At 35.6% G+C, this 19,934-nt stretch overlaps 2 protein-coding genes across 2 annotated transcripts in view; one reads left to right on the forward strand and one right to left on the reverse strand.

The window, feature by feature from the left end:
• LOC117118981 (zinc finger protein ZPR1-like) overlaps window positions 1–3,197 on the reverse strand; it is a gene marked incomplete in the record, with an annotated part of 32,879 nt that extends 29,682 nt beyond the window's left edge. The window contains 2 exon segments of the mRNA XM_033263745.1: window positions 402–563; window positions 2,983–3,197. Of these exon segments, the coding sequence (XP_033119636.1) occupies window positions 402–563; window positions 2,983–3,090 (270 nt within the window).
• Window positions 3,175–19,934, forward strand: part of LOC117118989 (mitochondrial import receptor subunit TOM40 homolog) — a 31,221-nt gene continuing 14,461 nt past the window's right edge. The window contains exons 1-5 of the mRNA XM_033263757.1: window positions 3,175–3,490; window positions 8,722–8,882; window positions 10,440–10,541; window positions 14,290–14,518; window positions 17,020–17,196. Of these exons, the coding sequence (XP_033119648.1) occupies window positions 3,313–3,490; window positions 8,722–8,882; window positions 10,440–10,541; window positions 14,290–14,518; window positions 17,020–17,196 (847 nt within the window). The 5' untranslated portion in view covers window positions 3,175–3,312. The remainder of the gene's footprint in view (window positions 3,491–8,721; window positions 8,883–10,439; window positions 10,542–14,289; window positions 14,519–17,019; window positions 17,197–19,934) is intronic.

The following is a 19,934-nucleotide window of genomic DNA, read 5'->3' on the forward strand; positions in this document are numbered from 1 at the left end:
AAATTTGCACGATGTGCGGGTCTTCCAATTCAGTATAAATTGTATAATTTGCGGATTGTGATAGGTGCTATATAAATTCTGGTTCTATAAAAAAAAAATATAAAAAAAAAATAAAAAAATGATCATGCTGATGATTCTATACAAATTTACCCAATTTGGCCTGTCTGAAATTGTAAGCTATGGGTTACAATTATGAACCAAGAATGGATATGCAAGGACAAAAGTCCTTGCATATCGTGTGCTTAGTCCAGGCACTGCAGGCAGTTTCAAATCAGTAATAATGTTCTTTTATAAAATCTTGACTGCGGGATGTGGACGCAATACCAGAGGGCAAAGTGCACTGCCTGCAGCTGTTACTGTACCACCATAACCCGTACCATACCCACTATTAGTTACAATACCTTTTCATTTTGAACTGTCAGCTTCAATGTGCATCCCTTGTCTTGAATCCTGGCCCCTGGTTGGATCTCATTGTTCTTATATCCGCAATGCTCACATTCAAATGACATCAACACCACTTCTTTATAGTGAGGTATCTTGGTCAGCAAAATTTGAGTAATTCCCTAAAATGATATTACCGTATATAAGGAAAAAATTACACAACAACAAGTCTTTATTGGTCTTCATTGAATTGGAAATCGGACACTTGGACTGGGGACCTGCAGCAGTCTGCAGCAGTCTGCAGCGCCACCTGACAACATATAACGGACACAGACGGATACAAAACATTGTCCGTAACATGCATGTTCTTTGAACCATTGTATTTTGTAAATTGTGTATTTTACCTGTATTCTTTTCCTTTTATCGTTTTTTATATTGTTATAATGGCATCACGGCCTTGTTGAAAAACACCCTTGGGTGATACAAGCTTCCGTGTGTAAATAAAGATTTTATTATTATTATTATTATTGTTATTATCATCTACTTATATATAAATAGTCAGTTTATAATATCGTAATTTTTTCCTCAGGTGCCAGTTGGCACAAAGCAATGGATGGGGCGTCATGGTGAGCCATCGTAGTGGCGAGACCGAAGACACAACCATTGCGGACTTGGTGGTCGGTCTTTGCACAGGACAGATCAAAACTGGAGCACCATGTCGTTCTGAGAGACTGGCCAAGTACAACCAGATTCTTAGGTAATGTAGGGCAAATGGGGGTAAAGTGGGAAGGAGGAGTAGGTCTTGCATATTATTTATTTGCAAAAATAACAGGAGCTACTTAAGGGTCTATATGGCAGGATTGCCTAATTGAAGAATGCTTGCCATCGAAGGGCTCGGTCTATCGGTGAGGATTAAAGAACTGCTCAAAAATAGTAAATTATTACAGTATTTATAATAAGAAATTGGATATAATGTAGTCAAATCATAAAAAAAAATCTATAAACAGAGTTACATGAAATTCGACTGCTAAAAATATTAAATGGAATTAAACTATACAGGAGGCCGCTAACTGTATTATACAATATTATACACAGGAACGCATATCACGTTAGACACAGAACGCGCATCGCGTATGACACAAAATGGCTTCTAAATTCTCAATGTCGCAACTCTTTCTATCTATGGCTCTGGTCTGCAGCAGTCTGCAGCGCCACCTGACAACATATAACGGACACAGACGGATACAAAACATTGTCCGTAACATGCATGTTCTTTGAACCATTGTATTTTGTAAATTGTGTATTTTACCTGTATTCTTTTCCTTTTATCGTTTTTTATATTGTTATAATGGCATCACGGCCTTGTTGAAAAACACCCTTGGGTGATACAAGCTTCCGTGTGTAAATAAAGATTTTATTATTATTATTATTATTATTATAACCTGCCTAACTCTCAATATGAGGGTTATTTGAGGAGCCAAACTATCAGACTCCAATTAAAACCTGACACTGGCAGGATTTGAACCAGGGTCTTCAGCACAAGAAGCAGGAACAATACCTATCAGCCAACAAACAAGGAAACAAAAATTATATAATAAAATATGACAGAAATTTCCCAAGGAAGGACATTTTGGTATCCTTGTAGGAACACTAAGAATGCTTTGTTAAAAAGCAGAACTCAAAGAGGCCTGTAAAGTCACAGAGAGATTGATCTCTAGTAATAGCTGGATTGCCCATTGGCTGGTCTAAGTGAAGCCATCCGTGCAATTTGCAAATACTAAAGTGACATACCAGTCTAGTTTTAGTTGGCATTTGTTAAAAATTAATGTTAAAATTAACGATTCTTGCAGTACATATTAATGAAAAAAATTTAAATTTTACGAAATGTTTTTTTTTCATATCCTCTCAAGCGAAGTTGCTTTGTTAGAAATCGACATAAACTACAACAGGTATGTCAACTGTCAGATGATTTGAAAAATATCCTTATGTTAAACTTAAATTTATTATTGAAAAGTATTGCAAGAATCGTTACTTAGCATTAATTTAAACAAATGCCAAGACACTTGTCTAAACTGGTACGTCACTTGGGCTCCCCAACATGGCGTCGGTAGTTTCACTTTTTTCTGTACAATGATTGGCCGATGGGAAATCCAGCTATTATAGTAGAGATCAGCGATGCGTGCATGGTAATTTGGCGCAGCTTATCTCTTTCGCTTTGGCACTGCATATCTTCATTGCCTGCATATCAATTGTACCGAAGTAAAAAATACTCTTTAAAAAAAAAAGCAACAAAAAGGATTCTGGGGACAACCAGATTAATGGCATTGACGAATTTTAAAACACAATAAAAATAAATTTCAGTTACAAAACGTTTAAGTGTTTAAATATATTTGTGAAATTATGTTTATCACAGCAGCTCCACACTAGCCTACTAGGCCTAGCCTTCTCCTCTACACACACACTGACTCATCAACGATAACCTGCCCGCCTGCTTTGGTTGTTTGGTTGGATCATGGAGGAAGGAAATTTCCTCCATGGTTGGATGGAGTCAGCAGGTCAAACACAAACAACGCATGTCTGTCGTTATTGTACTGTACATACATTTTCTTCACAATTTATACACATGCTTTCTATCTTGCTTGATTCTTGGTCTTCTCCTGCATTCAAATCTACAAACAATGGTTTGTTTCCATACGACTGGTCCGTCATGTTGAATGTTATTTTTTCTAGCCCTCATCAGCTTACTAGAGAGCGATAGATTATGCAATGAATGAAAGAAAAAGGTTCAGACGACGGAAGTTGAAACTGAACATGCTCACAACAATCAGCTGACAACGAACAACCAATCAATCGGAAATTATCCCACATGGCCCGTATAGTAGTGAAAGAATAGCGGTGTTCTTGCTGTAAGCCTGGAAAACTTGTAATAAAATGGGTAACGTTTTTGCAGCTGAAAGCCCTATTCCACCACCTAATTCACCATTATCAGGAATAGCACCTGCACCACCTCCAACTGCATCTGTACCATCAAGTTTACTCGAAGAATTGAAAGGAAATGGCGATCTTCCAAACCCAGGGAATTTTGAAGAGTTGTTTCGTAAATGCAAAGGTAGCCTGCCTATCCAACCGGTTCTTTTCCTCTCCATTCGTCATTTTCATTCGTTGATTTGTTAATAATAATATTGTTCCTTTCCTACTCGAATGTACATCAATAAATAGTAACAGATTTATAAGTATATATATAAGGTGTATTATTTTACTGTATTTATAATTTGACGTTTAAAAACGTTTTTAGGCTAGGCCCTAGCCTAGGCCACCTGCACTGTGTTGTGTTCTGAGACTGTAGAAACAGGAGTTGATCTAGGCCGGAAACAGGTCAACTGGGCCCCAAGTCAACTCGGGCCACGTCAACTTTAGCAGCTTAATTTCTTAAAGATTAGTGCTGGAGTGCATTCATATGAAAATCCTTCTTAAATGAAATATGCATTCTATCATTTAAATATCCAAATCTCCAGACTTTAATTAAAGTATGGACTGCGCAGGGATATCCTTCGTGCAAAAATTAGTCCTAGAAATCTGTTGCCATGCATTTCAGAAAATTGGGGCAGATTTTTGCTAAAAATTAGACTTTGACCTAATTTTAATATATAACCACTGTATTTATGCAGTAGTTATGATTCGACGATGAGTTATCCGCGCAATTCAAAAACTTTACTGTATGGCCTAGGCTTTTTTTTTTATTAATTATTATTAAAAAAGAGATGTTTCTTGTCACGAGCCTTCACAAAGGTACTGCTACTGGGCGCATGCCAATATTTATGGATATCAGGGGGGGATCCACGATTTTCGAAATAAAGATACAGCAGTTTCTCATGAATAGTGAGCGGCACTATCGTGGAATGCTTGTGATATGTAAAGTATGTTATATGCGCTGAAGATATCTGGAAAACCATTTTCCCTAAGGCCTAATTTTGTGCCATAGTTGCACTGAAATTGGCGTTTTTTTTGGTTTTTTTTTAATTAGTGGATGGAATTCTAGGCCTTATTTTTTGTGCCTGGGATATATTCCGCTGTGAACATTTTGTATTGTATTCCATTTTGTAGTTTCTGTAAAAGAAAAAAATAAATTGCAAAAACAGGGACCCACATTTCCCTGTCCCCACATTCCCCTTACCCCACATTCCTCTCCCTAAATTCTCCCCTTGATATGGATAAATTAGGCAGGATTTTTTTTTTATCATGCAAATTTATCAATTAAACATTGCACCCCAAACAAAGGATAAGAATTCGACCTTAGAGAATATTCACCTTAGGAAATTTTATCCTCATTGGTGTTAATTATTAATTCTCTATTCTTACAGGCCATACCAGTTTGCTGAACATTTTGAATTCTAAATTTCAGTTTACTTATGTTACACTTAGATATTTAAATATTGTTTGGTTGTAGAGAAGTTAGCCTCAAGGCACCTATCAATTTCAATGTTATGATCCTAAATTCCAAGTAAATGTTAAAAAAATATTGTTTTACAGTGCTTTCAAAGTGAGACTAATGTCTCATAAACTCACCACCTACTGATGATGATGATTTTAAATGAAATGTTCTTTTTGGTCTGTTACGACGGACACAGTCTTTATCTTGGTTATGATGGATGAAACCAACAACTTAAATTTTCTGTTTCCCAAACTCCCCACCTACTGATGATAATGATTTTGAATGAAATGTTCTTTTTGGTCTGTTACGACACAGTCAGTATCTTGGTTATAATGGATGAAACCAACAAGTTATCAATAGGTTTTCTCTATCGATCTTGGTGTTTTCTCTTTTTGTAGTACAGATATTGTCAATATTTAGTAACCTAGGAAACCTAGAGAAGAAAGCTGACAGAAAGATAACTATAACAATAGACTGTTGTTATTTAATTATGCCAACACAAAACACACGATAATATTGCATAGTATTATAGTTTTTGGAGTGGCTTTTAGTATATAATATAATTACTGTATAATATTAATGATTTTTATTTGGTAATGATGAGTTTATGACTTTTCTTCCTGAATAATGATACAATATGATTTAATAATGCTGTTAGAAAAGTGCAAGCCCATGCAACTGGTGGTTAGAGGCATCGCTCATGTCCGTGGAGGCATCGCTCATGTCCTTGGAGGCATCGCCCATGTCCTTGGAGGCATCACTCATGTTCTTGGAGGCATCGCTCATGGCCTTGTAGGGATCGCTCATGGCCTTGTAGGGATCGCTCATGTTCTTGGAGGCATCGCTCATGTTCTTGGAGGCATCGCTCATGTCCTTGGAGGCATCGCCCATGTCCTTGGAGGCATCGCCCATGTCCTTGGAGGCATTGCTCATGTCCTTGGAGGTATCGTTCATGTCCATGGAGGCATCACTCATGTTCTTGGAGGCATCGCTCATGGCCTTGTAGGGATCACTCATGGCCTTGGAGGCATCGCTCATGTCCTTTTTTTTTTATTATAAATGATTCCTTGATTAGTATTCTGGGCATTAGTGGTTGGAGCACATTATACATTTTTTAACCTCAAGTTTTTAGCAAATTGTAGTTTTATTAGCAGTAATTTTATTTCAGACGTAGGTTTTTATTATATATTATCTACTTTTGTGTAATGACGACACTGTTATTAAAAGAATATGAATTTTCTGCAACATGGGGTGGGGAGTTGCTTAGGAGCTCTTTGTAACTGCAAGGAAATATACATTGATAGAAGAGTCAAGTAACAGGTGTAAATCAATATCACTACAGGCACAATAGATTCTTTTAATGAAAGAAATTTCTATCAAAGTATGGTATAATTTTATTATCATAAACACAAGCGTGGTGAATATCAAATTTGGTTTCATTGTGTTTAGAATTAATAACGCTCATAAATTATTAACTAGAGAGACTAAGTAGGATAGTATCAATAAAAAATAATTTTATCAACCGTAAACCTTGAGCATTAAGTTCGTTATATTAGCTGAGGTATATACAATATACTTGCACTTTTCAATAACCGTCATTCTAATATGAGGAATTTTATGTAAACAAGACTCGGACTGTCATGTGATATTTGGCAGGGGACTCGCACTTTTGAGGTCTCTTTTAAGCTTCCAAAAGCGTCCGCAAGTGTAACACATTGGCAACTACTCTTATAGTGTGTGTAGTGTGAAGTGTAGGCCTTTTGTATATAGTAGTTTTCTCACTGAACATGCACCATCAATACTTTCATTTTTTTTCTTTCAAAACTTCTCGTTCACACTACTGTGAATGCACAAATATTATGACGTTGTTGCTTTACCAAGTTTACTTATCATCAAAGAATACATACAAATATTAAGTTTCTGTGTAGAACTGTACAAGCTGCAAGGCTGTCTCTCAATTCAGTATACAGTACTCTAAAACTGTCCACATTAAGATTTGAAGTGCCACAATTTTTCAGTGAAGCTATGCACAGTTAGCTAGTGCTCTGAGAATTTATTTTATACAGTAGGGCGCTTTAAAAATGTTTGTTTATTATTAAGACTTGAACTCTCTGTATTACAAATTATGAATGCTGTTTGGAGGAAAAGCTGGGAAAAGTTAACAGTATTGTTGGTTATTAAGTTTTTTGTGGGTCTATGTGTGGTGTAGATCATAATAGACTTCCACTTATTTATTGAACATACAGAAAAGGCATGTCTGTGAACATAGTTTCTATAGGAGGTATATCAAGTTGCGTTACAGAATCACGTATACAAATAAAAAAACATTCTTCTACAAGATCCTAGTATTCATTTAAAATTTGAATTATATCATGGTGTGGAACAATAATCAATAATCTTGATCTTGTACGTGATGTTTTGCATTGTGAAATAATTTTTAAATGAAACCTGAGAATTGTGCAAATAATGATAGTAATATATACCTCATGGATGATGAGCTAACATTGTCATGGATAACCCTGTGTACCTCCTTGATAATTAATAAACATTTTCATGGATTTCCTTGTAAATAAGGAGCTTTCTATTTGTGCGACACGACGCTAGAACGTAATCACTCATGCATGACTGTCCTATCTGGCGTCCTACGTTCTCTGCATATACATAGATTTGGCCAAATTACGTTCCAGAATCTACTCGACAAGGTGACCTTAACGTTCTTGCATGTGCAGATGACTTAGTGATGTCATTACGTTCTACGTCCTACCGTCGTGCAATCAAAAGCTCCCTAGTGGTAAACTTGAATGTGTGCCTCATGGATGAGATATCACTTTATTCCAAAAAAACTAGGACAGGTCAATAATGGTACAATAACCTCAAATTTGGTTTCATTGTGTTTAAAATTCATTTCAAAAACACCATTCATAAATTAATAACTACAGAGACTAAATAGTATAATAATCAATAAACAATAATTTTATCAAAAGTAAACCTTGAATATTGAGTTTATTATATTAAGCTGAAATATGAACAATATATTTGCACTATTTTTGAATAACCATACAGAGTCATTCTAGGAGGGATTTAATATAAGCAAGATTGTCATTACAAAGCACAGTAGTAACAGACATACCAAGTCTCACACATTTAATTTGATCAAAGAATACATACAAATAAAGTATTGTGAGTAGTACAAGCTGTAATTCAGCATACTTTACAACCAGCACTAAGATTTTAAATGCCACCTTTTTTTGAAAGAATTATTAGCTAGCACCTCTTCTTCTTTAAAAATGTTTGTTTATTATTAAGATTTGAACTCTCTGAATTACAAATTATGAATGCTGTTTAGAGGAAGGGCTACATAACTGCGAGAAGTTAACAGTATTGTTGGTTACTAATTTTTTGGTGGTTTATATGAGGTGTAGATTAATAATGGACTTCCACTTATTTATTGAACATACAGAAAAGGCATGTCTGCCAACATTGTTTCAATAGGAGGTAGATCAAATTTCGTTGCAGAATCACGTATACAAATAAAAAAACATTCTTCTAGAAGATCTTGGTATTCATTTACAATTTGAATTATGTCATTGTGTGGAACAATAATCTATGATTTTGATCTTGTACAGATGTTTTGCATTTGTGAGATAATTGTTAAATGAAACCCGGGAAGAAAGTGCAAATAACAGATAATAAACTTGCCTCATGGATGATGAAATATTATATGCATCTCATGGATAAACATGCCCGTCACCAATGATGGGGGGGGGGTGGGACTTTGTTCGACTGAAACCCCTTTTTACTATTTTAGTACTGAAATAGAATTTTATCATAACTTTGTTTAGTAAAGAAACACTTCTGAGTTAAACCTATATTCTCCATTGAAGATAATCTTGTCTGCTTCATTTCAGAGATATTTCCAGCACCATTGGAAGGATGTAAATTGATGGTGAATAAAGGGTTATCCAATCACTTTCAAGTTAACCACACCATCTCCCTATCATCAGTAGGTGAATCTTCGTATCACTTTGGTAGCACGTATGTGGGAACTAATCAAACAGGCCCAGGAGAGGTGAGATGCACATTTTGATATGAATAGTTTCTACAAGGATTATTATAAAACCATTCTGTATATTAATCCATCTGAACTATATCTCTGGATGGATGTATTCGGTATGTACACCAAGGATAACCCTCTAAACTATGAAAAAGACTTATTTCCAGTGGGCTCCTGCTAGTGGTGATTGGGCAGTAAACTGGGAGACAATCCGCTATTCTTTTCCGAAGAGTGGTATACTGCATTATTTAACGTGCACATGGGCATAATACGCATAGGAAAAACGGCTTAAATGTCCAAAGGGGGGCACTATCGTAACATGTATTTCAGCCCTCCAGCTGAAACTTAAGGAGAGCAGCGATGGGAATTGAAACAGGAACCTGGAGATCTCTGTGGTTCAATGCACACACAGTGGCTACCATCAGTTTAGCCGACTGAGCAAATCACCTCTCCAAAGAGGCTCTCTGATGTCCATTTTTCTCTTCATATCTCTTCCTTCCTTTTATCATCATCATCATCCATCAACTACGGTCGAGATAGATGACACTTGGAAATGCCACGGCAATCTATCAGTCATAGCTAGAGCAAGCTCCACTGGTCTATTACCAGTATATCTTGTAATTGTGTCAGGATATGTTTCTTCTATACTCAATGATATGTTTATATTTCCTCTCTCGACTTCAGGATATTAGGAACAACTGAATTTTACTCATTATACTTGCCAACCAATGTCACCCACTCAATTCATTATCAGTAGAGGGATTCGGCGATGATTGTATACAGGCAGTCACGTGACCTAACTTGGGTTTACATGAAAAAAATTATGCGATAGCATAGGAAAAGATATTGTTGCGAAAACAACCACCCAACCTGTTAACATGAGAAGTAAATGGCTAGGAAAGGCAATACGATTTTTCAAAATAGTGTTTATTTACTTATCCTAGTGTTCTTCTTGGATTGTATGCTTTGAAATTAAGTGATCCTATATAAACCATAGCTGGCCCCTAACATTGCACCGTAGTTTGCAGGTCGAAGACCATCATGCATACCTAACCATGCCGTAGATGTGCAGGGGCCTAGGCCTAACATATGTCGAAAAATCTCAATGTTTGCGGCCATTATTTTATTTTTTACAGCATTAGCAAACCATTATTAAAGGCAAAATGCTTAAGTTTAATTTCCAATCAATTTGGTATAGTTTACTAGGAATTATGGTGATCTTTACAGGAATAACAAGGGATACCGCCATAGCAATCCCCATGTAAAAACACTGCTGTGCTAGTTGACTGTTTATATCCAACACCCAAGTTAGGTCATGTGACACCCATCGCCAAATCCCTCTATTGTTTATTAAAAATTTTGCTTTTTTATTTATATTTATACTTATTTTGGTTTTATTCATTTTCACAGTTCTGTTAAGTGATGCAAAAATAGTGTCTTGTCGCCTAATGGCATACAAAGAAATCCAGCTTAATTTGCTTTTTTCACATTAATTTTTTTATCTATAATATTGTATCAAATGTTCCTTTGATTGATTGTGTCTGAGTTAACATATTTTCTTTCATATTAAAGGCTTTTCCTGTTTTACTGGGTGACATTGATACCTCAGGAAGTTTAAATGCTCAAATTATTCACAAGCTTATGGACAATTTGAAAACAAAATTTGTTCTTCAGGTAAGAGATTTAATCCCCAACGGGATTACAGCAGCTTATGATATTGATAAATTGAAGGGATTAGACCAAAAAGGAATTGATGAAATCCAATGAACAATTCAAAAGCAAGCCAAGTCAACACCATGTAGCTGTATCGAGTCATGGATGGAAGAATGAGGGCAGTCTTTCTGGCAAAGCGCTCTGTCCAGATTATCAAATTTTCTTTGACAAAAAACTGTTGAATGCCCACATATAGTCATGATGTGCCTATATATGGTCATGATGTGATGTCATCATGACCATATTTAGGCATGCCATGTTTTTGTCAAATGAAATTTGATAGTCTGAACAGGGCTTAACCTTTCAGTGGCAGCCTAACATTACAGCCTGGTCGAACGTCGAACTTTTATCTAGATGAACCAGTCAATTATAGCTAGATAAAGGCTTAAGTCACTTATCCTTATGTGACTTAACTTTACTAGAATAAGTCGGCTCGGATTACAAGGATTACGTAACATAGGCATCTAAGACAGCGTTGTTGTGTTGTACCACCACTATCATCCTCTGGCTGGCGATAACAACAATGGCGACAACAACAATGCTAACAACAGCAGCAAAGTAGTCTCATTAGTCTGGTTTTTAAAAATTATTTGTAATATTACGGGTGAAAACCCAGCAAACGTCCATTTTTATTTACCATGGGACAATACATCTTCAACATGTATCAGCATACAATGCTAATGTGCTCCAATTTCTAGTTTTGGATATGAAAATCTTTTTTCAATTTAGGCATAAAGTAAACAAATACAAAACGCAATCTATTCTGGGATATTTTCTGCTTAGGATAGCTGTACTACTGTATTCTCAAGCTTAGACATGGAGGTTGCCCCTCCTTGACCATACCAACTGAGCAACAAAAAGTGATGCTTAGATTAGAACAACAACAAGCTGTTTAGTTCCATTTGCAGTGCATTTGAACTATTGGAGGACCTCAGTGGAAAGCAATGTTATTACAGGTTTGGGTAAAGCTTGGTTTACATACAATCACTACACGCTTCCACCGACAGCTTTCGGTGATGCTGATTGGTCGGTCTAATCAGGAATCCCCCCAACCCCCAATTGTGTCGGGGACTGCCACGCAGTACAAGAATTGCAGTGAAAACACTATAGCAACTGTATAGCAATTTTAAGTAAACAAGGATTTACCTTCCTGAAACAAGACTACTAAAAAATATTAAAATAAAAACTTAAAATATCATTGGTTCAGTTTCCATGCTTTAAGATTTTTATGATCTATCATTTTCTGAATCAAAGACCTTGAACTTAAAAGCTAGATATATAAGAAATTAGTTAAAATAATAACTTTTGGTCCAAATTCATCATGTGTGCTAAACCATGAGATCTTTTGTCCCTAGATTCTACTATATGGAGATGATTTCCCTTTTATAGATAATAGTTGACCATCTGTTGACTAAGTAGTTGGGTATTAAATTACACGTTTAATCCATCCTACTGTATGCGCTCAACCATGTAGAAGTTTTTCACTGGTTTGTCTATCAAACTCTTCTCAGGAGAATAATAACCATTAACAACTACAATTTATCTGGCGTTAGGTTTCGGATCTGTCTGTTCCTTATGCGAGGCAGTGTCGTTGTTTTTTGCAGTGCACGGTAGAGAAGAACTTGAGGACATAACCCTAAATTGTAAGGTCTCGCTTGAGTAATACACAAGCGAGACAACGATTCTGTTTGATGTTTGTGGGTGGAGCGTCCTGAATACTATTTGCCTATGTGCTACTGTACCTATTTTTACTTATTTCGTATTCGTTTTTTCTTGTCGAAAGTATAATGTGAAGGGCATCGAGACCTTTATTATTAAAGCACAATGTCTCTTCGAGGTTTCACATTTAATATGTATTGACTACTGTATACAGTCAATGGTTTTGTGTTTTTTATGGCGCCTTCCACATTAAAAACCTTTCGCTTTTAAACCACTAAAAAACTACTAATATTATAGAGTACTACAGTGTTACGTCACGATACCATGTGATACTACTCCGTTGCTATAGTTGCAAAATGTGTTCAACCCGACGCCATTTTCGCCACTAACAAACCATTGATCCCAATTTCTAACGTAATAAATATTAAGATGTTGTATCCTATTCTTTCTTTGTAAATTTTAATTGATGATTAAATGTGTGTTCGATAACTAATAAAATGCGAGCTTTTGTGTTTTTAGTACATTTTGATGGTAAAATATTAGATTTTAAAAAGTCCTATTCCAGAAATACTATGCAGTCATTCAGGCGTAATGAACGGTAACCTACGTCTGTTGACAACAGAGAGCGCCACATGGCGTTGTGACAACACGACTGTGGTACTTTATTGGTTACAAAATCAATAGAATAATCTATAACTCAAAAAAGCACACTGTATTAGCATTAGTTGTTGAGGGCTTGCTTTGGGAAACCTCAATGTTTATGTGGAGTTATCACATTATAGCGCAAGGAATCGCACTATTGAGAAACCAAGTAATGAAACCATTTTGATCGGCCGCGTATAATAATAGAGAACTTGTTGTTTGTATTGTTATGCAAGTATAATGGCTTTAAGATTGGCAATTTTGATGAGTGTACTCGTCCCCGGCGCCCTCAGCAACAACCTTTGGGTGAGTATACTTGTCGCTGGCAGCCAACATGTTAATTGGAGGTGGTATATTTAATTGGAGGGTCTTCAATTACATGGAGGCCTGTATTAGATTAAATTTATTAACAGTTAATGGAACTTTCTGCTAAGTCCCACTCCTGGTTAATTGTTGCTAAGGTCCCATAAAACAACAGTGTTAAACCATACACGAACACATGTGGGATAACACGTGTGCTTGTTAGACACGCACGTATTCCTGTTTCAGTTCTGATTGGTCAATTGTTGAGTTTGAACTTTTCTTGACACTCCAGATGAAGCTGTGGCACTTTCGTGATTGCTAGATTATTCTTTCATCTTGGCCTAAATTTAACGAAGTTGAGTTATGTCCTCTAATTGTTACTGTCTTCTAATATATATAAATAGAGAAATTACTAAACTTTCTAGCTGATGGTATATATATATATACTAGTGCAATAGATCATGAGTTAAATTAGACCACTTCAAACCAAATTGAGGTCAAATTTAAGAACACAGTTCATAAAATTAATCCACCCTAATTAATATACCCCTCTTCTTTATCTATTAATTGGGAAATCATGGCTATTTTTAGTTTTCATTGCCCTCTATCAGGAGGTCTGATCTGTTTTATATGATTAATTTCTAATTTGCTCAAATTGAAAAAATAAACAAGTGTAGAATAAGAACACTGTATTCAATATCTCGGAAACTACAAAACCTATAATGCTAAACTTTCATCAAAATCTGAATCGGTCGAGCAGGGATCTGGTTGATTAATTACCCAAATTTAATTAAATGAACTATTGTTTCATAAAAATAGAAGAATTCTTCTGGGGGGTTGGTTCCTGAGTTTAATATTTGGAAGGTAAAAACACTATATTTCTCTAGGTTGTTCTAAATCATTGATAAGGAATATGGTACAGAATGTTGTTTGTTAGGGTTTTCCAAGAGGATTAAATTATTTACTCTGTGCTTCTTTATTCATTTTATTGTTTTTTAATTTGTTTTTCAAATAATTCAATTCAAATTAAATAACAAATCAATAATCAATAACAAACTATACTTGTAAAAATTTATATTTTAATTTTCTCAAATTTCTCTTACAGACACAACAAACACGATGGATGGTTTACCAGTTAGAAAATGAATATCGAGGACCGTCCTACACCGCATCTCTGGTGCTAGCGAACGTTGACCCTCTTGAGAGTACAGGAATCGTAGTAACACAGTACCTTCAAAGTATTACAAAAAGACTAGCACTTGGAGCTGAGTTACTTTATCACTACGGGCAAGGCCAGCAACAGACTATATTAACATTAGCAGGCAGGTATACAGGTAAGGTGTGACTTTCATTTGTTATTTAGGCCTATTTATTTATTTAATTATTTATTTATTTCAACTGTAAAAAACATTTCTCTTTTAATTATAAAACATAGACATCATCAACATTATCAAAACTTATAGCATCATCAACATCTTTATATCATCCTCAACATCATTATCATTAACATCCTTGTATCATAATTCTCAATATCATCATAATTTTTTCATATTCTGCTGCCATTGTTGTCACAAAAATCGTTTTCGTTGCCAACAACACCTGGTGTCCATTATCGTTTCCATGATTTCACGCATTCTATGCATAATAATTACCAATTAGTAGGCCTACATTCACCTTAATGTTACAGTAAATGGGAAACAATAATATAGCATTTTGTACCAGCTATATTGTCTCAATAAATCGTACATGCATACATCGATTTTACAACTTCTTTTCAACATGTGAAGATAGTTAATAACAATAGACTTTTATAAGATTGAACAACAAAACATTGATTGATTTTGTATTAAAGTTTCATTAGCATTTGGAGATAAACCTCATTTCAACAGCAAAATTGATCGATAATTACTTGTGATATGTCACCAAATTGATTGGTCTGGAAAAGGATCATCTTTTTAAAATGTTCTCACTGTTTCTATTTGATTGTTCTCATTTTCATTGGAGTGATGATTGATTGGTTTCATTCAGTGCGTACTGTTATTACTTTTTTAAAAGGTAAAAGAAAAATTTAATAAAATGAGTTTTGCGTGTTGGAATACATGTATGTTCTTACCTAAAATAGGCTCAAATCCAGACCTGAGTATGATAAAAGAAATGAGAGGGTTGAATCTCCTATATGGCTGCTCAGGGAGAACTCCTTAAATGAGTTTTTTAACAATAACTCATTATACCTGTTTGAAATTGTTAGATTATTGTGATTAAACAACTTTCTAGATGTTATCGAGTCTTAGGAATCTGGATTGATTCCAGGAAAAGTAACAGATTAATAGCTCAGATAAAGTACAGATTGAAGGGGAAGATGTGGAGATTCTTGACACACAAATACTTGGGAGTGGTTTCCAACAATCGACCTCTAATATCCAGAAATGATGTGGATCATCGTTATGAAGTTAAACACTAGGCCAATTTGCCAAAATTATTATTTTTTAAATTTTAGTGTGTTTGCTATTTTTAAAAATTTTGATGTAAATCAGTATGTTTTGTTTTTCTGTTTGGAGATATTGTTTGTTGGGTTGGACTGAGGATATCAATAAAGGGAGGGGAAGGGTGCTGGGTGGGCTTTAAACCATCTCAATTTTCAGGAGACTACCATGACTTGCTGGAGACTTTGTACCACTGGGGCTTGGATTTTTGTTATTAAAGTCTTGTCCACACTATCAAATTTGATTTAACAAAAACGTGTCATGCCTAAATATGGCCATGGACATCACATCATGACTATATATGGGCATACAAGAGTATTTTTTTTTTTAAATCAAATAAAATTTGATAGTCTGGACAGGCTATGTATAGTCATTCAATCAGTCAATTTTATCTTTGCAACAATTTTTAATTTTACAATATACCATGAAAAAGTCAATCTCACAAAAGTTAGTAAATAACATAGAAGAGCGCCCCCAAGGAAGAAGACTACTAGTGATGCTAGGCAAGTGAAAGAAATAGAACTTTGTCCTGATTTGAAAGAAAGAGGATGTCATTGAGAATATAGAAGAAATAAATTATAAACTGGAGCAGTCACTTTATAGAGTGCACCTCAGCCCTTTGCTTGAATACTGTTAGTTGTTTTTTTTTTTTGCTTAATCTTGCTAACAACAGTGAATACATAACCTCCTTGGCAGATGTATTAAATAATTATATGAAGTTGACAACACGTCAGAACCAATAACAAATAGGAGCAGCTTAGCTCAGTTAGTTGTAGCTACCCTCCTGGTGTTGCAGCTGGAGGGCTGAAATGCAAGTTTCAAAAGTGCACTTTCTTTTGGTTGAAGCTGTGCAATTTGACTCATAAAAAAGTAGGTCATCTCCTGATGTACAGAAGGACCCAGTGAACAGTAAAAATAAGTCGTTGGATACTTCTGGGTTATTATTGTTGTAATACCAAATTAATCTAATCCTATCCAACAATTGATGATGATGATGACGATGACGACGATCCGTTGGACATAAACAACAACATGGCATTGTCTAGCGGCGGACATGTGCTGAATGTAATAAAGTTTTGTTATCACGGTGAAGAAATCACTTGAAGCTCCAAATGAAGTTAGAAATGCTAAATTATGTATAGTTTTGAACAGTAACAACAAAAATATTGCTAAAAAGCTTGTGTCCGACCTTGGTTGCAGGAAAGACATATGAGAAGTTACTGGTTTTACCGGTTCTTATTCTGCTCGTCCGAACGTCCGTCGGAATTAGCCCCAAGGCTATTATTAGATTACACATGTATGTGAGTTTACGTCCGAACACGGACTAAAGAGCTTTATATCTCTTTTATTAGCCGACAACTGGTTAGCATCAGGAACTGTTGGTCCTGCCTCCTGTCACGTAGCTTACTACCACAAAGGCAAAGAAGTACAAGTTGGAGTTGAATTTGAAAGTAATTTTAAAATGCAAGAAAATGTAACATCTATAGGTTATCAAGTTGATTTACCACAAGCAAATGTTACATTTAAAGGTATGTTGGGTTTGTTTTTTTCTTGTAGATATTTTTTTTTCAATTCTGCGCACTTAAATTTTTATGATTAATAATACAACACTACAATATAAGGAATGGAGTCTGATGGTAGCATATGCAATTTACTTAGACTTTGTGCGATGCCAATACTGTATATTAGTATTAATAAAATGAAATATTGATAAAATGATGAATAGCCAAAAAAAAAATTACACAGATCATAATCAATAATGAGGAAGTGCAATTCAACTAATTAAAAAAGCTTAACAATATTTATAACAATAGTTTGATATATTGCAAGAAAATTTTTAATCTTGGACAATAAATTACCTCAAATCAATTATCTTATAAGTTCTCATTCATCATCTTAATTAAACTAGGTATAATAATAATAACTAGCATACACAGTACCCATGCTCCGCACGGTGTTGAATGAGTCGGGAAAGGTGGCGATCATGAACATTGTTGAATGGGGAAGTTGAGGAGGCAATCGTTGTGGATGGTATGGTTACCATATGTCATTATTTTTCTGAAGGACGTCTTTGTAGTTAATGTTTTGAGTGTCTTTGCAGCGCACTGTAGTCCTTGTGAGGAATTACTGTGCAAGGGTGGATCCAGAATGTTTCAAACTGGGGGAGGGAGCGCACAACAGTTTCAGAATAATCGAATAAGCGAATAGCTCATATATTGCATTGAAATAAAAAAAAACAAAAGTGGCAAAATGGGGCAGGAGACCTTCCCAGTGATGTCCCCCACCCCTACTGGATCTTCCCCTGTTGCTTTGGGCAACTTACCCTCTTGTAAGTGAAAGTACAGAAATATACAGTACAGTAGGCCTAGCCTAGTTGGGCATGAGAGAAGTGTTTGTCTCGAATCAAGATGGATGCATGTAAGGCATATCCGAACTACTAACTTTCAATAGAATGTGTTTACGTAAATTCAAGGTATTCATTGGTGGAGCTGGCTTGACCCTATCTATCTTAATGCACTATCAAAATTGACCCGGCCTGTGCCTATAGGCCTGTGTAGGGCTAGCCGGTATGGTTAGGCCGAGGTTAAATCATGGCTTGTGCCCAGGTGTATCTTTATTTTTACCTGATCGACTTCTAAAACATGCCATTTATCGCTGATGTTTTGTGTCATTAAACTAAAATATAGCCAGTATAATGCAGTGGCTACTCCGAAGAGGTACGGGAACCCCTCCCCCCGATGCCGCAGTAGCATTGCCAGGAAGTTGTCGTGTGGGGGGGGGGGTTCAAATTGTGGTTTTGAATTTTGAATGTGGTGTGGTTTCAATTCTGCGCACTTAAATTTTTATGATTAATAATACAACACTACAATATAAGGAATGGAGTCTGATGGTAGCATATGCAATTTACTTAGACTTTGTGCGATGCCAATACTGTATATTAGTATTAATAAAATGAAATATTGATAAAATGATGAATAGCCAAAAAAAAAATTACACAGATCATAATCAATAATGAGGAAGTGCAATTCAACTAATTAAAAAAGCTTAACAATATTTATAACAATAGTTTGATATATTGCAAGAAAATTTTTAATCTTGGACAATAAATTACCTCAAATCAATTATCTTATAAGTTCTCATTCATCATCTTAATTAAATCATGGTTTTGCCAGGAAGCATTGCCAGGAAGTTGTCGTGTGGGGGGGTTCAAATTGTGGTTTTGAATTTTGAATATGGTGTGGTTTGAATGGTGTACAGTAGGTGGGTTTGATTTATGTGGTGGGGTTTTAATGTGGTGGGGTTTTATTCTGGGGACTGATGCTGTAGGCAACCATTGGTTCAGACCCCCCCTCCCCCCGGCCAGAAAAGAGTAGTCTTGCTTTATAGGAGTAGATAGTAATTTATAGGAGTAGTAATTGTAGATCTTAAGCCAGCAGCTGCGCAAGTAGTTCATGGCTGCTACCAGCACTATGAATTGATGCCATTAATACCCTTGTAAGTTCAACAGCAAAATGTCCTTGACAAGAAGAATAAGGTATAAATATTTAATTTGTCTGCACTGGTAGAAGTAGTGTTTTATGTTTTCTTTCCACTTTTCTCATCGATTACATTTACAAAAGATAACACAACAAAATCAGGTATCTTTAAGAGGTTTTATCAGAGTGGAATAATATTTTTCATTTGTGGCCATTTTTACCACAGGGCTTTTTTCTGTGGCCATTTTTTCAGGGACCGTTTTTTCCGGGGCCACTTTTACCTATATTCCAGTACAGTGTATACTGCTGTACAATAATAATTTTCTGTGTTTGAAAACTGTGTAAAATAACAACAAAATAAGAACATTTTGAACCTGAAATTGGCCAAAAAATAAAAACACTGAGCCTGGGCAAGATTTTACTGGTTGTTATAAAAAAAAAAAGTGTACAGGATTTTTTATTTTTTTATTAAGGTGCACATCAGGAAGCAATTGTTTTTGGGGCCCTTTCCCAACATACCTCTTGATATGGATCCTAATGCTACTTGTTCGATTACCTAGCAGCCTATATTTTCATTCACTCTTTTCATTACTGTTTGTAACTATGTATGAGGTATATAAAACAAATATTGACTGATTCTAGAATCTAGGAATGGTGGAATCTGTAGCCCCTCAGTGTTGTGGAGACCGTAGCCAGCTACTATCTTCCCTTGGCATGCATCACCTCAGGGCAATAAATTTCACCCTTCCCCTCATTAGCACTGCGCAAATATGGACTGCTAGTAGCAGTCC

Source organism: Anneissia japonica, unplaced genomic scaffold (genome assembly GCF_011630105.1).
Source record: "Anneissia japonica isolate Jap-2015-1 unplaced genomic scaffold, ASM1163010v1 scaffold7370_len818893_cov191, whole genome shotgun sequence".
NCBI classification, from domain to species: domain Eukaryota; kingdom Metazoa; phylum Echinodermata; class Crinoidea; order Comatulida; family Comatulidae; genus Anneissia; species Anneissia japonica.